Source organism: Vulpes lagopus, chromosome 5, assembly GCF_018345385.1.
Source record: "Vulpes lagopus strain Blue_001 chromosome 5, ASM1834538v1, whole genome shotgun sequence".
Lineage (NCBI taxonomy): Eukaryota > Metazoa > Chordata > Mammalia > Carnivora > Canidae > Vulpes > Vulpes lagopus.
Genome location: NC_054828.1, coordinates 20,811,491 through 20,831,478, shown reverse-complemented (window position 1 = coordinate 20,831,478; position 19,988 = coordinate 20,811,491). Strand labels below are relative to the sequence as shown.

The 19,988-nt window shown below is 42.9% G+C and overlaps 1 protein-coding gene across 4 annotated transcripts in view; it reads right to left on the bottom strand.

The window, feature by feature from the left end:
• The window catches only part of ST6GAL2 (ST6 beta-galactoside alpha-2,6-sialyltransferase 2), a 75,914-nt gene that overhangs the window by 13,834 nt on the left and 42,092 nt on the right, over positions 1-19,988 (bottom strand). For 3 of the 4 annotated variants that reach the window (XM_041757523.1, XM_041757521.1, XM_041757524.1), the window contains exons 3-5: positions 11,497-11,594; positions 9,933-10,034; positions 8,315-8,489 (exon numbers count right to left, since the gene is read on the bottom strand). In XM_041757523.1, the coding sequence (XP_041613457.1) occupies positions 8,315-8,489; positions 9,933-10,034; positions 11,497-11,594 (375 nt within the window). Of the gene's footprint in view, positions 1-819; positions 963-8,314; positions 8,490-9,932; positions 10,035-11,496; positions 11,595-19,988 lie in introns of all 4 variants that reach the window. The other variant, XM_041757525.1, reaches the window with a different exon arrangement.

The following is a 19,988-nucleotide window of genomic DNA, read 5'->3' as shown; positions in this document are numbered from 1 at the left end:
TTATTCACAAGGAAATGCAAAAAGCTGTTCCTAATCAATGTAACTGTGACACACTTTACACAATCCTAAAGATGAATGTTAAATGGCTTATTATTTTGCGTTAAACATCTGAGTTTGGGTGATATATTGGGAAATTAGAACCCCCAAAAGAAATACAAAATGGATGAGAAAGTTATGACTTGCCTTTAAGTCTATTATTTTTGTGCATATTCAAATAGCCTGAAATTATAGTGCCTGCATTTATGAATTCCAGAAATATTAATTATAATATAATCAGTAGTGTCTGCCTTTTAAAAAGTGGCAGGATGTGTTGGTGGTTTCTACAATAAAAATATTGTCAATTGGTCAACTGTAGATTTAAGTAGAGAATCTCCTCTCTGTGCTGCTGGTTGGGACCTGTACTCCCAGGCCTCCCTGCCTGCTGGTCCTTGGGCAGTGAGTGAGCCAGGGATGGTGAAGCTGGTGCCTCCTGGCTTGGCTGGATGCCCCACTGCCTGTAGGTGACAAACCAATCCAGCCATGCTCTATGATCCTAGGTGAGTTCACTGACCTTCTATAAAAATACATCTTTATGAGAACAAAATGGAAGCTGTGGGATTCCAAGTAAATTGTTCCTTATCTTCAGCCAGGCTAAGGTACAGTCAAAATGACCTCAAAGTACCAAAAAACAAGATAAATCTCTAGTATCCAACTAGGGAGGAAAGAAAGAAATGCTACTCATCTGTGCATGAATAGCTCCCCAGTGGGCTGAGGGTGAGGAACCTAATAAGATGACAAAGTTGTTCCAGGGAAACAGTCCTAATGGATCATCAAAATTACCTTGATCCATGTGACTTCCTTTTAATTTACAAAATCCATGTGCATCCACCAGGTGTAAGAATCCCTTTGCTGCTTCTCTAGAGAAGAGCACGGTACACGCAGCACATTTCCAGGGTATCTACTAGTGTTCCTCTTTCTGTGAACTGTAAGGGCAAATATGGCTCTGATTAGAAATTCAAAGAAAAAGCAGTGTGTCAACACTTAACCAACAGGCATCAAAATGCCATACATACCCTTTGCTCAGCACTAATATTCCTGGGAATTTATTTTAAGGAAATGGTTTAAAGGAAAGAAAAGTCTATGTGCTCACATACAGAATAAACTATAGTATTGTTCATACATAGATATAGTGAAGACTCATCAATATAATTGTTTGATGTGCTTATATGGCCTCTGTAATATCAAAGAGAACAAGTCTATTTTGTTGATTATGTAGCTTAATGAAAGAACAGCGTTTTTATATTCATGAATATGGTTGTATTTGACCAAGCATAAAGTTTTAGATGAGGAACATTACAGTAATAGTGAACAGTAAACGTCAGCTATTGTGCTAAGCACATGGTAATACAAACACAAAGGCACTACTAGTATCTTCATTTTCTAGTTGAAAGAACTGAGGTTCGGAGGTTTAGAGTAATTTGTTCAAGATCACATATTTAGTTGACTGGTAGAACCAAGGTTTGATTTTGGTCTCCGTAGAGCCCTGGGTCTTAACCACAGCACACACATATAGTGATATGGGAAGAGGTGGGCATCCTTCTACATGTGAGACCAGTTGAATCAGAGGTGAGAGTCTATAAGGTGACATAAATCACAATTCCCCATTCGTCTGTTCATCTCATTCATTCAGCAAACATTTATTGTGCACCTGTTGTGCAGTGCCACACGCTGAGGGAAGCTCATTCATTACAACAATGGTCTTATTTTTAAAGATTTATTTACTTATTTGAGAGAGAGAGAGAGAGCACAGGTGGAGGGAGGGGCAGAGGGAGAGGGGCAGTGAGAATCTCAAGCAGACTACCTGTTGAGTATGGAGCCCGATGGGGGGCTTGATCCCACACCCTGAGATCATGACCTGAGCTAAAATCAAGAGTCAGACTCAACCAACGCAGGTGCCCTTCTTTACAACAATGTTAAAAAAACAGAACTCAATATGTGGTTGAGATTTGGAAGAATATAGACTAAAATACAATCAGATGGCAATTCTGGGGGTGGTAGTGAGATTATTTGGTGCTTTAAAAAGAGGTTTAAATATTTAGTTATAATGTTATTTTCCCCTTTGCATAAGGCCTACAAAGGAGACTTCAAAAATGCTACAAAGAAAAATCATATAAAGCAAGACAGTCTCTTCTTTAAGGTTTGGTGAAAACTTTGGACCAATATCTATGTTGGGATAAATAATCCCTAAATCTTCTTAAACTTCCATATGTTAATAATGATATTTCTTACAAAGTTAGTCAAGTTTTCACTAATTTTCCCATAATGACTTTGTTAACAAAAGTCAGAATATATTTATACAGTTATTTTAAGATATTTTGAAAGATAATTATCACTAATTGATGTCAAACTTTGAGTCAGTTTTTATGTTTAATTGCAGTGAATATTCATCATTTTAACAGTGATTCTTCAAAATATTTTGTTTGGTAGAGTAGTTTGATAGTAATACAGACTTGACGTTATAAAAAAAGAAGAAAACATAGTTTAAAAATATTCAGTTAGAAATATGAGAGTACTAGCTTGAGTATACATCATAGATATTAAATCTTCAATAAGTATCTTATTAATATTAAATAAAGCTTGTAATGAAAGTATAGTTTAATTCACTTGATGTTAAAACGTATTTACATTGTGTCAATATTAGAAAAATTGTTCATTATGTTCTCTAGTTTTATTATAAAAAAGCATACTAAATTAATAGCTTTGGTAAGTCCTTTACATATGTGAATTAGACACTCCTGGGGGCTCCTAGGTGGTTGAGTGCCTCTTGTTTCAGCTCAAGTCATGATCTCAGGGTCCTGAGATTGAGCCCCACATCTGGCTCTGCACTCAGCAGATTTCTCTCTCCCCCTCTCCCTCTCCCTCCTTCCACCTGCACACACACACACACACACACACACGCACACACTCTCTCTCAAATAAATAAATCTTTAAAAAAACAAATAAAAAAGAAACTTCTGGAATGTTTTTTCAGTAATAAAATGAGTTTCAGTGAAGAAGCTCTCAGAGTTTGTTTTCTTCAATGCTGGGTCAACATGTTCCTCAGATCCCAACTTACTGTTCTTTCTTTATAATCAGAGAAGGCAACTCCTGTTATTTGTAGATAAAACAAGAAGAATTTATTTAGGTGCAGATCAAATCTTTGTGCTCAGATCTGATCTTACTAGGACGTCTTGCCCATAAGAAAGAACCCAGGAAAAAGTACAATGCATACTCGGGTATTGTGATCAAAGACAAAGAAAGCTGATGCAGAAATATTCTGAAGCCTACTCTAGGGAACATTCAGAATGGTGCAGTGGACAGAAGTTGCTTCTAGACTCTTCTCTACTTCAACACAGTAGTCTCTCCTCATCTTGCAGGTTCAGTTACCCAGAGCCACCTCTGGGTAAGCAGACAATTTTCCTGGCATATCATCAGAGGATCAATAGTGTCTAATCCCAAATCCCAGTGCCCACATCATTCCTGGCATATCATCAGAGGATCAATAGTGTCTAACCCCAAATCCCAGTGCCCACATCATTCCCCTCACTTCATCTCATCATGTAGGTATTTTATCATCCTCCACCATCACATGAAGAAAGGCACATACAGTGCAGTAAGAGTTTGATAGAGACACTGTATTCACAAAACCTTCTTGTGCTACATTGTTATAATTGTTCTTTTATTATCAGTTATTGTTATTCACCTCTTACTGTGCCTAATTTATGAATTAAACTTTTTCATCAGTATGTATGTGCAGGAAAAAACACAGTTGGAATAGGGTTTGGTACTATCTGAGGTTTTAGGCATCTGCTGAGGGTCTTGGAATGTATCCTCTACAGATGAGGGGGAGACTGTATTTATGACTTCTCTCTTCCCCACAGAAAACATTCATACCCACCAGAGCTCCAATCTACCAGGCAAGCCCTCATCATGATTTGTATGCCATGAAGGAGATGGCTGGGAAGGGCTGGGGTTCCTAATGAAGGTCCAAAGAGGATGTCATGCTTCTAGAATAAGAGATGTTGGCTGAACTATCTGCTTGAATATTACTGAGGATGGTTTCCTGCGATCAATGAGAGTTGTGACCTTGCTTATTGGTGCCCAAACTTACACCCAAACCATCAGTATATCTAAAGAATCTGGGTCCCAAGATGATAGAATCAACCAACCAAACCAACAAAAATCCACTTTTAAGAACATTTATAGCCAGCTACCATGTTTGACATTTTGCAAACTTTCAGAACATGAAAGGAGTCCATCAGGAATGATGAGTAAATTTTTTAGCTATGTCTTCAAAGAAACAAAAGGAATAATGTAATTGGTAGCATCCAGTGTTCTCCTACTTAGCCAAATGCTTATTACCTTGATGGTACCACGTCTATCAAGACAGGATCTGCAGACTAGATATGTAAAGTTCCCTCTATCTTTAAGATTCTAAAATGCCAGAATGGTAGTTCTCAACACACAGAACAAGGACCAGCAGTATCAATATCACTTAAGAACCCGTTAGAAATGCAAATCCTTGCCCCCTCCACTTCCTCAGAAACTCTAGGGTGGGTGTTGTTGTCTGTGTTTTTGAAGGTGTGGTAGCCAGCCTCCAGCATGGCCCCCAAATATCCCTACCTGTTGTTCGCATATTTGGGTAGTTCCAACCCACAACAAGGGTACTGAATGATATAATAAACAGAATTTAGCCACAGTGATAGTTCATGACACTATACTAAGTACTGTGGCCTTCTCCTTGCTCTCTCACCTGGATTGCTTGTTGGAGGGAAGCCGGCTTGCCATGTTGTAAGGACTTCCAAGTAGACCTAGAGAGGTCCATGTGATGAGGAACTGAGGCCTCTGGCAAACAGCCATCTTGTAATTGAGCCATTCAGAAAACAGATTGGCTAACCTGTGTCCAGACAGCTGCAGTGCAACCTCTATAAAGATACCACGTGAGCCATCCAGCCAATCTGTTTCCACAACACTGACTACAGACACTGCACAAGATAAATGCTTATTCCTTCCAGTAGCTATGTTCCGGGGGCAATTTGCTTCATGGCATTAGCTAACTAATACACAAGCCCTCTGAATGATTCTGATACATACTAAACCACTGAGCTAAAACCTTCATTCATTCTCCAAATAATTATTCCTTCCATTCTCCAAATAATTATTCCCATTCTTAGCTTAGCACAGAACAGGCTAAGAGCTAGGCTAAGAGTGGGAACAGAATAGACAAAACATGCTTCCTAGCCCTCAATGCAGCCCGTTCTTTTCCTTCTTTTCAGTTTGTGATTATATTTTATTTAGAGAACACACACCTATGTAATGTCAGTCACCCACTGTACTGTGAGTTCCTGATGAGCGGGACCTTTGCCTGGTTTCCCTCCCACGACCCCTGGGCCCCACCCTGTGCCTTGCACATAGGAGGTGCATAATCAATATCCACTTTTCTCTTCCATCTTTCCCACCTTCCTCCTATATGATGAATTGAGGCCCCAGGAACAGGCTTCTGAATAGCAACCAATAACCTTACATTTAAGGAGTTCAAGGTGTGTTCCTCTGGGAATCTGCCATCGACTGTAAATTTCCTTACAAAGAAATGTCTTGTGTGTTCAAAACAGTCGACTTTACTGTCCCTCTATTTTACACGTGCAGATTCAGAAGTACATATAAAGAAAATGTATGCAGTGGGTTTCGAAATATAAGCAATTAAATGTGACACTATTTTCTCGTATAGATGAACATCATTAAAGCGCAGAGACTCACCTTGCTTTACCTGCAGGTGGAGCCCTATGCTAATAAGGAAAGCAGAATATCAGGATACTGTTCTTAGAGCAATTTATCTTCTCTGATAGAGGAAGTCCAAGAAACAAGAAATCCCCCACACCTGGGTGGAACCCTCCAGAGAGCGCTCAGAAATGTCCCGATCTTGCTGACCAGCTCTACAAGGGGTTCTTTTGTTCAGTGAGGAGATTAGTGTCAGGAAATGATAAGGTGGTGAGATAAGAAGTCAACAGTTTTTTTCAACGTGACCTTGGAACACGAAGGAGTATTTGGAGAATGTTCTTATTTATTTATGTTTTAATGTAGGCTCCCCAGCTTGCATGGATCCCAGCGCACGGTTTGAATTCACAACCCGGAGACTGGGATCTGAGCTGAGATCAAGAATCAAATGCTTAACCGACTGAGCCACTCAGGCACTCCCGGAGAACGTTTTTTTGATAAGAGAAAATAACTCCCTGATTTTTAAAAACTCTTGTGGCAGATACTTTGAGATGTGAGCAACATCATTTTACCAATATTTAGGAACATCAGAGAAGTTATAAAACGGACTCTGGCTGCCTATATCTGAGCAAGATCAAAGAGGAGGGAGTCACACTGCAACATCCTCGGGGGATTCAGAGAGCGAGGGGTGCTCCGCTGGGCCCAGCTCCCACGGCTGCAGCTCCTGCCCATCCTTCAGGGGGGCTCACCCTTACAGCCGGCTGGGGATGGGAGCAGCAAATACATTTATTGATGGCAGGCCACAGTCTTCTGTGACATCGGTGTCATTTCCCCTTCTTCATGTAAAAGAAGTCCCAAAGGCAAGCATCAGCCTCTGAAAATTCCAAATTCTCAGTAAATAGCTATGAAAGGAAGCTAGGCATATGTGGCAGGATTCCTTCCAACAAAAGCACCAGGGAAAATATTTCTCTCTGGCTACGAGGATCTAACCTGAGTCTTCGAAACGCCACATCGCGGTAAGTATACCTGACAGTCTCCAGCTGGACTCTAAAACCTCTGCTCCAAGCAAACAGTAGTCCCATGAATTCATGAGAAGGCAACAATATGAAAGAGATTTTATTAAACTTCTGCCACACTGTATTATGCTGTCTAAGTGTTATTCTATCCCACTTAACCTTTGCTGACAAACTAGATTACATTTTCTCTCCTAAATCAACGGGATCCCATGAAATTGCATGAAAGATAAAGAACCTAGGATCATAAGACTGATTTGGAAATAGAGTGTCAGAGGCATGAGTTTAACAGGGGAGTTAGCTATGCTTAAGGAAAATCATCTGCAGAGTCAGACTGTAAATCCTGTCTTGAATTCTATGTAAAATATTTCTCATTATTGCAATACCGGAGAATCACTCCAAAATCCACAAGCCCCAACTCAGATACTTGTGTGTTCTGTATCCATAACCAAACCACTACTATCTCCATAAATCTCTCCTTTAATCACAGGGACCCACTGTGCAGCCTGAATTAAGATGCAAGGTTGTAAATTCATTGAAATTAGAGTAGAGAATGTCACAGTTTTTTCTGGACAAAATTAATATCCTTTGTTCTATTACAGCTTTCATATTGTCAAGGGGATCGAAGATATTCGATCAGGTAATATTAACTTACCCTACTCGGGTAAAGAGATAATAGGGATGATTAGCTGAAAATAGGTAAGAACAATGGGGCAACACCATAAATTTTGAGGATCAAAGCCTGGCTGCAAAAAATATACATAATAAGCCAAGGGTGATGATCCTATTAGACAAAAAAACCCACTATTTTTTAGATTAGAGCTAGTGCATTCCGGTAGCAAGAGCTGTGTAAGGTCCTCTAGGACCTGTGTTTGATTAGTCTCATCAAAGCCTGCACCTGCTATTTTGCAACACATGACACTACTGTATGGTCTTGATCTGGCATCACATAAATAATTGTGAATGGGTGAGTGGGAGTGGATCATAGACAACCCAGGTGGGATCAATGTGTCCTCCCCTTGAACCCCTGGGGCCTCGACTGCTCTAACCCACAGAATACAGTGCAAGTGACACTGTGTAGGTCTCTAGGCCTCAGCCTTAAGAAATTTGCCAGGAGCCCTGAGCATCCATTTAAGAAGCCTAACTACCCTGAGACCACCATGCAAGAGACTACGTGCAGGCACAGAATCAACAGTCCTGGCTGAGCCCACCCTCCCAGCCACCGCCACCAAGGGGGCCTACCATGGCAGTGAGGCCATCCTGTGAAGCAAGTGAATACCACCAAGTGCCACCCATCGATGCCTGTGGAACAGAAGAATCACCCAGCCAAGCCCGTCCTGATGCACAAAATCATGACAGAAAATAAAGCAGTGTTTGCTTTATACCTTGAAATGTTGGGGGTTGTTTGTTATGCAGCAATAGACAATTGAAGAGTATTTCTACAATCTTCAGCCAATCTAGGCTTCTTCTGAAACCACCTTTTAATTGCCCCGATTAAATAACATAACTATACATTTACTAAAAACTAAGCTTAACCCCTCCTGTCACCCGTTTTCATATACACCTACCAATGAAGCCAGAAGATGGTGGGTTGGGCTGAATCTTCTCCTTGGTGTTCTCCTGGATAATGTCCCAGAGCTGCCATATAAATTTAGGATGAAGAATGTAAAATGGTTGATTTGGGTTTCTCTGACGGTGCTGAACATATGGAGTGAACAGGTTGTAATCTGGCTTCTTGTACCACTAAGGAAAAAAAAAATCAACAAAATCAAGTACAGAGAACCACACTGCGAGAAGGGAACCGCAGCACCCGGGTGGGGGTGGAAGCTTTTTCCAGGCTGAGGGAACAGGAGGGGAGGGGAGGCGGTGACTGTCACTTCTGCAGGCATTGCCTCACTGGATGAGGGAAACGGAACAGAGAGGTACAGGGTTCCAGCCCTTTGGCACCGATGCTCTGTTTTTCATGAAATATGGGAGACAAGGCCGAACTTCTCTGTAAACAGACAGGCAACACTTCAAGCCTTGTGGGCCACATGGTCTTCTGCAACCAGGCAATTCGTCCACTGTACGGAGAAGGCCACGGATGATACATCACTAATGGGCATGGCTGCATTCCAATAAAACTTCATTTACAAAACAGGGCCACATCTGGGCCTGCTTGCTCAACCCGGGGCTCAAGCATTGCATTTCAAAAACATATTTTCCCTATCAAATGTATACCAAATGACAGCATACCAGTTATTGCCCAAGTCTGGGGCTGGGAAGACTGACAGGTGGGGCACAAGGAACTGTGTGGAGTGATGAAAATATTCCATTTCTTAACTGGGGTGGTGGATACATGACTATATAATTGTGTTAATACTCATTAAAATGTATACTTCTATTGATTATACATATGTTATTGTATGAAAAGATGCACAATAAGGTTGATTTTCTTTTAAATGTCTTTAGAAGGTCTCCAGTGCCACCATGCGATGGAATTGCGAGGTATGTGGGGGAGAGACTTTGCTCATAAGGCTCCGAGGGCCCCATTCTCCCTTCAAACAGACACCTTAGGGAGATAGGAGGTATTTATTAAGATTCCAAGTAATATTCCCTATTTGAATGGGTTCTGTGGCTTTAACAGTTTTAAGAAGGACGAGGCCCAATCATCTCCAGTAAATTTTGCCCCCAAGCCAAGAGGCAGCAGGAAGGAAGCGAGAGGAGTATGGGCTTCAGTTTCTTCACCCCCTCCTCATCCAGAGCACCACCGCTCAGAAATCCAGCCCTGTCGCCTGGATTTTGGCACTGCCACTGCCCATGTCCATTGGGTTGGACAGCTCGGTGCCCTGGGCTTGGATGCTTCCACAGGAGGAAGAAACAAAGTCCAAAAGCCAGAGTTCTCAATCTGTTCACAAACAGCAAGAAATCCATCAGAATTTAAACCAGAGAACTTCAGACTGGAAAGAAAGCTCAAGAGTTCCAACATGCATTTCACTCTTGACTCTTGGGAGAGGTACCGGTGAGAAGCAGCTGAAGAGCTTTCTAAAAAAATACACACCCAGGCTGCAGGCTACAGGTCTAGAAATGGGGCTCTGACAGATACATCTGAAAAATACTATCCAGGTGCTTCTGGCTTGTACTCCTAGTCAAGAACCTGTTAGCAATCGTGCTGGGTAAATGGCCAGCCTTGGTTTCAGCACTTACCAGGTTAAGATTTGCAGAATAAGGAGCAGGATCCCAGGCCACCAAAATGACGTCTTTATACAACGAACTGTCAATGAAGTGATGGCTAGGGTTGGTCAGAATCTGCAAATACATACCCAAATCATTTCAAAACAAGTGTTTGGTTTTTCAAATTCACATTTTAAAAAAAAGACAAAAATTTAAAAAATGAATCAGAGCAAGAAGAAACAATGTGGTTCAGACTTTGTATTCTTCTCTGGGGGAGAGAGGGAGGCGGGCATTGCGGACATTGCGTGCTAATGCGAGGTAAGCAATGAGGTAAGCAATGAGGTAATCCCTCATTTCTGGGGAAATGAGGGTTAAAAATAAAATCCACCAGATCCTACATTTGCACCAGCAGTGTACTTACTACTCAGCTGGTGGGATCAAATCAGCTCCTGAAAGCTATGATGCCCTCGCGAACTCAGCACCCCTAACCTCTTCTCCAATTACCTCCACAGGTGATTGGAGAGGGAGGTGCAGCTGTGGATGATCCGCCTCACGAAGGCACCTCTAGAGTGCAGCCCCGGGACACACGGAACACGGACAGCCAGAGGACAGGCGGCAGCCCCCGTGTGACTTCCTCCCTCTTTGGCCCTATCTGGTTCCTGCATGAGTCCTTCGATCTCACCTGCCAATCACCTTTTTTAAACTACAGTTTTGGAGGCAAAAAAAGTATTTTCATCAGTTTTAAGGAGCAACCTTTCAGTTTTCAAGATGCACTTTCTCTCTTCACATTTGAGGATTTCTTAAGCCAGGATGTACCTTACAGGTGACACAGATTTTAATTTGGTGGGGTTGAGAACCCGAGAAGCTAGGAAGCTGGGGTTAAAGGAATGGGGCTCCTATGATTGATGGTATCTAGGAAGTAAGGAAATATGGCCCTTGTTTCTTCCGTGCTGCAGGCTGCCTGGCTCAGGGTACCATGCAGAAAGCTAATCTTCCCTTCTGCAGACAACCTGTCATAAATCATCTGTCACCTCATGTGCTTTCTACATAGTCTGAAACTCCAGAAACTGCTGTGGTTTTGAGAATGGTTTTGCTTTGAACTTGGAAAACATTCTTATGAAGAACACCAGGAAGAGAAATACAATCATTTTTAATGAAACAATCTATTTTCTTTTTTAAAATTTTCAAATAATGGACTAAGATTTGCGAACCACCCCACTGACCCTTGGGTTCTGTCACCTTTGCTTTGCTCCCTTCATCCCCTTTCTCTCCACCGTGATTTCTTCTAAATTTAACTTTTTTCCTCCATTCATAAAATGTGACATGCTAAGTCTATGATTATATCATACACGTGTATATGGATATACACACATATTTCCATATCTACGCTGATTTTCCCTTAAATCTTTCTTCCTATTCCTGTCACACATAAATTCCCACTTATTTGCATTTTTTCTCATTAATTCTTTTTCATTACAAGACCCATTGACATAAGCAAGACCGTGGTCATGAATAACTGGGTAATTTCTCTTCACTCATCCAGTTAAACTACTTACCTGTAAGATGTACATCCATGAAAACACACCATCCATCTTACCTGGGAATTAATGATGCGCACAGTCGTTTTATTTCCAACATCTTTCTCATAGCCGCGTGTAGGGGCAGAGTTAAATCTCAAAACTGCATCGTGAGAATCTAAGGACACATAAATGAGAAACTGACTTTATTTTTTGCTGTAGAATCAACACAATTGAGAAAAAGCATTGAAGCAAATGTCTCAATACCCAAAGTGAATTAGAAACAACCAAGAAAGTTAAGATACTCACATACGGAATTTTCAGTACAGTGTTTATTTAGAGCGAGATGCTGGCTAGGGGACAAATCAACATGGGAACATATGAATCCACTACCAGTGGTCCTGTATCATCTCAGCTATATTTAGATACTTGTTGTATGTTCATATTCTTTAAAGATGGAATGCTTTATGCAGCCATTCTCTCAGAGATCCCAGAATATTTCAAAGATGGAATCTGTGGGAGGCAAGGACGCTGTAAGACACGAGCTGTTTACATGGCTTCTTCCTGCTGGGAGCACAGAGGCTGTTCACAGTGCTGCTAATGCTCCTGCCTGCATCAAGACCAAGGGCATCTCTCATATAGGAAGAGCCAGCCTTTAATATAACGTCTATAGCTTAGGGTATTGGTTTGTGCTTAGAAAGAAAACCAGCCCTATATAATACTGTACGTTAACTATACTAGAAGTAAAACTGAAAACTGATGCCCAGAAGACCGAGCAACTGAGGGCATTCTGTATGCCCAGTAATGGTAGGACTTACTGCCATAGACCTAGATGATGGGAAGCTGGACCACCAGTGGTACTGGCTGCCAACGGTCTTTATATTCTGTAAGGCATACCTTGGTTCACCGAGCCTCAACTACAGCATAAATCTATGTCCCTCTTCATTCAATTTGACAGGCTTTTTCAAGTTCTCAGAGGTCCTGGGTGAAAAACCAAGCTTCCCGTATCCTAGAGGCTGACAAGGACACAAAGATCTAGAGGTAGAAGAGAATGGGCTTGGCTGATTAAGTGATGGGAATGAGGGTATGTTCCCTTCCCATAAAGGAGTCTAGATGCATACATATGTCTTGAAATTTCCTGAGCCAGCTACTGTGTTGCTCAGAAACCAGAGTTAATCAGCAATAAGGGAATTTCTATGGGCTATCTTTAGCTTCAAAAATTCTATGCACATCTCAAGTTAAACTTAGAGTAACAATAATGCCTGTGTGTGTGTGAGAAAGGTAAGATGACCTCTTTCTGATTTGCCAAAGAGCCTGTGGATGTACCCTGCGTTTACTGTGATGGTACCCCACATGCAAGTTCCTTAAGCAGCCCATAATATTCCCTTAAGTCCTGCTGTCCTCTCCTGAGCAGATTCCCTGGGAGAGACCTTCCTGTTCCCAAAGTAGCAAAGACTCGGGACACATGCCACCAAAGGTACCATCGGGTACCTTTCCTGACGAGCTCTGAGCTCAGAAGAATTTGTATTCCAGTTTCAAGCACCAAAATCAAATAGAACACAAAGAATGCATAAAGGATACCTGGCTAGATCATTAAAAAATTCTATACTGTCCTTTTAGGGGAAATGTTACAGGGGTCAGCAAGCTTTGACCTGCTACCCGTTTTAGTAAATAAACCTGTACCATGACACAGACACACTCATTTGTTTATCTATTGTCTATAATAGCAGAGGTGAGTTCTGACAGTGATCCCATGGCTCACAAAGCCTAAAATATCTACTACTTGGCTCTTAAAAAAAGAAAAAAGATGTTTGCCAATCTTTACATTCTAGGCGATCCATGCTTTGCATAAATGATGCCAAAAAACACTAACACACTAACACTTTCTATCTTCTTTACAATATAAGCACTTGTTTGTACAATTTTTTAAATGAACTTAGTATTTATTTTTATTGAATAGTATTTGGTCATAAAAAACCAAATGCCATTTGAGCTAGAAAAATTAGATTACCCAAAGCAGTGGTTTTCACTTTTGGGTCTCCGAACACTCCTACACTCTTGAAAATTATCAAAAACTCAAAGTTCTTTTGTTTATTTGGATTGTATCTTTCAACATATGCCATCCTGGGAAGCAAAACTTAAAGATGTTTGTTTATTTATTTATTTATTTATTTATTTTAAATTAAAACATTTTAATGAAAAATAACCATCTTTTCAAAAAAACAGCAAGAAGACTGGCACTGGTTTAAATGTTTACAAATCTCGTTAATGCCTGGCTTTTCAGAAGACCATTGGTTTTTATCTGCTTCTGCATTCTATCCGCCGCAATATATTGCTATAGTTGAATTATGTCAAGACTCAGATATATTGTTGAAAATGTAAGGAGTACTTTAAGTCTTTCCAGATTACTGAGAATATTCTTCTTTGGTACTTCATCAAAACTTGGCAAGGGCTAGTTTCTTAAAAAAAAAAAAACAAAAAAAACTTTTGTAATATGGAATGTGAAACAATATCAAGGAACTTTCCATGCTCCGTTGCATTGGAATACATCCAAATACTTCATCTTGCTTTTAAAATGGAGGATTCACCCAGGCACGGTTTTGTAGCATTGTGCAATGATCATTTGGAACTACCAGTTCCATCAGTTATATGTAGATCTTCCAAATATTGATGCATTTCATTATGAAGTATCCTTCCAGATCCCATCAGTTAGTATTACCATACATCTAAGCATGGAAGTGTCCAAGTCTGAAACCATGTGTCATGGGGTTGATGAGGCTGAAACTAGCAGAGTTGAAAGCTTGTTTTTCAGAGAACTGTTTCCCCCTAAGCAGCTACTGTGTCTTTTCAGACCTCACAAACAAGCCCACTGGCTGCCTCTGCAGAAGCCTGGACTCAAGATCAACTGATACAGTTCCAGGCTATGAGCAAAGGAGGCCCTGCATTCCTTACTCGTGATAACAAGCCCAAGACACCATCCAGTTTATAATGGCTTGGAACAAACCCAAACCCTTTCTCCTCATCTGAAGAAAACCTCCTGACATCAGGGGCTGAATGCCGCCTCATTCTGATGTTGTCTCCACCCCAAAGTGAACACGGGATGTATGTTACATGTATGTTTGCTCAATGTGCAGGTTCCATTTTTCCTCACGAGCTGTCATAAGTTTCCCTGCCCTTTTCATCAGTATGTATGCAATCTCAACCCCTATGATTATTTAAAACTCATTCTCTCCCCCTTTGGGGAGGCAGATTTGAGGCTTGTCCCCTTGTCTCCCAGTTTAGCTTCATAAATAAACCCTTCCCTTGCTGCACACCTGATGTCTCAGTGACCGCCTTTGCTGTGCATCAGGGACATGAACTTGGGTTTGGTTACAAGTTCATGGTTGAAAGCTTGAATTTTATCACTGGCAAAAATATTGTCAGTAATTTTCCTAAAAGTGACAGGCTCACTCAATTCCTTTTTGAGACAATATCTACCAAATATCCAAGTCTGAATAAAACAGGTCTATCAGTCATGTGTTTCAAGTAAAAATTGTGTTTCATGACACAAGTGGCTAGTTCTGCTCACAACTCAAACCACACGGAGGCCTTTCCATCGTGCACTGGTATGCAGAAGTGTGTTTTCACTTTACTGCCCACTTTGTCTTAAAAACACAAGTAAGTAGTCAGGGCAGCCTGGGTGGATCAGTGGTTTAGCGCCGCCTTCAGCTCAGGGTGTGATCCTGGAAACCCAGGATCGAGTCCCACATTGGGCTCCCAGCATGGGGCCTGCTTCTCCCTCTGCCTGTGTCTCTGCCTCTCTCTCTCTCTGTGTCTCTCATGAATAAATAAGTAAAATCTAAAAACAAAAACAAAAACAAAAACCCACACACATGTAGTCAAAGATTGATATTTAATAAAACAAATTATTTTTTCCTGCTTCAGCAAGGACCATCCATAAATGAAACTGGTACTCTCTTCTCTTCCTGCTGAGCATGACTCCGAAAACCACCACAGCAACTAGTCCTGTTGGGCAGGACACTAACCAACAGCGTTACCTATCACTGCCTCTGCATCATCAGTGGAAATATCAACCGTTCAAAAGACCCCTGCCCACTATTATGGAAACAGTTTTCACCTCCTGAGCCCCTGAAGGGATCTCGGGGACCCCAAATGTGAACCACACCCACCATGTGAATTGCTGATCTGGGGCAGCTCTCTCCCGAGGCAGAGAAGAGGCTCCAGTGAGCTGACCTTCAGGAACTAAGATAATCAGGACAATCTGAAGACGGAAAGCCTGAGGCCAACACTCCTGAACCAAAATTCTGCCACTAGACCATGCTGCCCTTGGTCACGGCCTCAATCTAAAGGAAAGCTGAAGAAGCCAAGGCTCCCAAGCAGTGGGTGCATTTCAGAGCCATCACGTAGAAATTCCAGTTCACCATACGGCCCCTGAAAATGTCACAGCTTTGAAATGCCAGTATCCTACACCGAGGTGTGTGTGTCCACCCTTCCAGCAACTGCACAGGGCACAGGGCACAGAAATGGAATCTGGCTTAACTCCTTTGGAAGTGGTAGGAGTCTGAAGAGTTAAGAGGCCAGTTTTCGTGGAGGAGGCAGGGAGGTAGAGTCAGAGGCTGCTATGGATGGAGAGTGAACCTCCTTAAAGCCTCCAGGAGGATCAGGATGGGAGGGGGAGCAGGGGTGGAGGCCAAGCCCAGAGTGTGTCCATCAGGCAGACACATTCTGTAAATGTATGCCTGGCTGTGCACCTCCCTGATAATGCGCCTGAAAAACTAAGCTGTCCATTCCTATTTACAGAAGGAGGAATGGATCAGACAGCAAGCACACGGGGAATAAAGGAAAGCCTCATTTCTGGAGAAGGCATTTCCAGGGTAGAGCCATTTCGTGTTGACCTTGAGAAGCGAGCCAGGCTACATGCATTCACTGAAGGAAGATTAAAAAACCCTTGAAGGAGCAGCCAGACGAGTGATGCGCCCGCACTAAGTCACCGCTCGCCTCGGGCACCGGCTCCCACGTCCCCCTCCTCCTCTCCTGTGCTCCTCCAGAAAACAAAATCTGAACCAGCAAGGGTGCAAAAGCCTCCAGTCTTTAGGGAAGGGCCTGCCAACGAGATGATTCATCCCTCTGGAGACTCCATCACCCTGGGACTTCTGCAATGTGACTTACTTCCTTTGTGCCTCCAGATCCGGGCTCTGGAACAGTCTCTCTCAAAAGAAAAGCTGACCCATCTGCTTCCCTGCTTCAAAGATTGCAAGGCTGGGATGCCCTGGGGGCTCAGTGGTGGAGTGTCTGCCTTTGGCTCAGGGTGTGATCCCAGGGTCCTGGGATCGAGTCCCACATTGGGAGTCCCCGCAGGGAGCCTGCTTCTCCCTCTGCCTGTGTCTCTGCCTCTCTCTCTCTCAGTGTCTCTCATGAATAAGTAAATAAAACCTTAAAAAAAAAAAAAAGATCGCAATGCCTCTCTCTGCACCGTGGGCCCAAGGGTCAGAGTTGGTTTCTGGAGACAAGAGACTGGGGTTTAATGGAGTCCAGGCTCCACCCCCCGTGCCTTTAGGTACCTCCATAAAGCAGACACCATTGGAGCCCTGGTTCTCAACAGTTAACATAAAAGCACCTAGAAGAGGACTTTGTCTGCAGCAGACACCCTTCAAGCAGCACCTTTTATTACAATTATTAAGTAAAGTCTATTTTCTGGAGGATGATGCCCAAGAACATCGTGAGCTGCCTGCCTACCTGCCTATCAACTTAGGTTTGTCCCCACTCCCGGCCCCTGGTGCTCCCTGTAGCTCTCACTACCCCCCCTCCATCTCCCCACCCTGTACCCTCCTGAGAAGCCCCCACACCCACTCCTGGCATTCCTTACACTGTGTCTCATCTCCCTGTGACCATGGCCTCTGGCCTGGATTTCCCTCTTCTGGGCAGTCCTGGCTCACCTTCCCTCTACCTGGCCACCAGCCCTCATGGTGTGTTAGGTTTCCGTTGTCATTTCTTCCCTGTCAGGCTGCGTATCTCTCTGTCCCTCAAATCATGAGACTGGAATTGCCTGTGACAGGCGGTCCCCGCTACTGGGCTGCAGAGGATTTGAAGTTTAGCTCTGTGCCTTATTTATCTTTGCATCCCTAGTGCCTCACACAGTATCAGGGCTCAGTGAGTTTGGGATCAATACATAATAGATGCCTGTTAAATGACTATATGATCTCCTTTCTCACCTTCCAAAGTATCAGGATATGCCAAATCCCCAAGCTTTTACCACCAAGTACTCTATGCCTGCTTCCTACACCCTCCCATTCCCCATACACTTCCCAGAATTTGATTTTCAGGCACACGGATCCTGATTTCCCACACCAAGGCTACTCCTGTTAGATATCTAGCAGATATCACAGAGGAGACTCTGTCCTGTGTTTGCACAGGACCGTGGGTAGCTGATCTCACCACCAATTTATTATTGTTTGTATGTTGGCTAAAAAGAAATCATCTCTAAGTTCTAGGAAAGGCTGTTCCATGTTTCCAAAAACAGTTCAGTTGGCTTTTCAATAATATATTCAAAGTGGAGGTGTTTACAACTGCTGCACTGTTCTCAAAAACCACCACACCCCTGGACTCCAGCATCTCGGAGCGGGAAACGGGGCTGCGCTGCCAGCAGAGCAACCAGCAGGGGGAGCGAGATGGCAGCCGATGCTCAGAGCTGAGGCCCGACTGGGTGACTGGGTGAAGGGACCTCGCAAGAGACCCTGGAGGGCAGCCTGGAGAGACCGGCTCGCAGGGTTGACCTGGGGCTAGCCTCGGGTACTTTCCTAGCTGCTTCCCCAGTTTTTCATGAGCCCATGACCTTTGGTAAGTCCTCTGATCTTCACTTAGCCAATGTCACAAGCAGCGATGTGGGGGCCAAGAGGACTTTAGCTAACTAGCAGAGCATGCCCCAATATTGCAAGCTGCCTGAAGGAGTCCTCTGCGTGAATCTGTTTTCAGCAAGAGAGCCATTAACAACTATGTGTTAATAAGCACACATTCGTCGGGGGAGTAGGAAGGAGAAACGTCAGCACCTGGCATGCCCAAGTGTTGAGACTGAGAGACACTAGCTTATAAAAATGAAAGGTTTTCTTGTTTTTACACATTGAACTATGCTCTGATTATGTATTCTTTTTTTTAAAAAAAATATTTATTTTAGAGAGAGAGCATGCACAAGTGGGGGGAGGGGCAAAGGAGGGGAGAGAGAGACAGAGACAGAGAGACAGAGAGAGAATCCTGAAGCTAACTCCCCATTGAACATGGTGCCAGAGCAGGGCTCGACCCCAGGACCCTGAGATCATGACCTGAGCCAATATCAAGAGTCGACCGCTTAACCGACTGAGCCACCCACGTGCCCTTGATTATGTATTCTTAAAATCTTAGTACAAAGTTTGATTCAAAGGACCCTAGGCAAAACAATAGAGAGAATTTCTTATAATTTCTGAGTGTGTTCTTCCGTGATGAGTCTATAATCCTTATCATGAAGCTTCATATAAGTGCCGGCAATATAAATTAAATTTGGATGCTAGAAACTAACAAAGATATAAGTGGCATTTCACGTTCTCCAGAAATGTGTAATTCCTGGTATCTTTCACGCCGTCTTCCAAATTCTGAGTAGAGTTTACGAGACTCTGGTCAGGGATACATATGCCAGAATAAAGAGCAAGAGAAATCTCCCTGACACGCAAGAGCAATCCAAATACGCAACTACTATGCAGAGGTGTTTAAAATGAAGCAAAACAAAACCAGAAGCAAGTTACTGCCTGCTTTAAAGCATAATACTTAAATTCCTTCTTACATTATTAATAATGGTCCTCGGGAATGGTTAAGAACTTCACCCCAGGGAGCTCTAACCCACTGTTCTTCCCTAATCAATTGCAGACTGCTCTGCTCCAGCTTCGGCAGCATGTGACACATGGACAGTGTTGTGAGCCTGCTATAATGTCAGCATGGGGACAATGGGACCCTAGACCTCAAGTGCATGCTTGGGCCTTGGTTTTCTGAGCTTTTTAAAAAAAAATTTAAAAAATTTTTCACATTCAGCTCCATTCCCAAGAATGTCTGAGATGGAGCTTGGGTTGTGGAGCATGATTACAATGGCACGGGACAGCTCTGGCATATTGGCCGGTCCTCAGGAACACAGCACACTGGTGGACCCTGGAAACAATGGCTATTCCTGTCTTACAAGTGGGCAAATGCCCCTGCACTGTCACTTCCAGGTGAGTTATGGGCTCTCACCAACACCATCTACTGTGAGAATGTATCCCCCACAGCTGTTTGACACCTGGACGTGAGGCCCAGGCCATGTCTGAATCACACTTTTTTCTTGGCACCTAGTACAGAAACCCGCACACAGTAGGGACCAAACTCGTGCTTGTTAACTGAGTGAATAAGTCTGAAGGATCAAACGGATGACTCACTGCCATGCCAATGGGATGAGCCTGGGCACAAAGGGAAGTCTAAGGCCTTAGAGCAGAAACTGAAGTTTCCTGAGAAAGAAGGAATTCTGCTTCCGGATGCAACAGAGAAACCCTGCCTCAGTTTCCCACCTGCTAGCCTG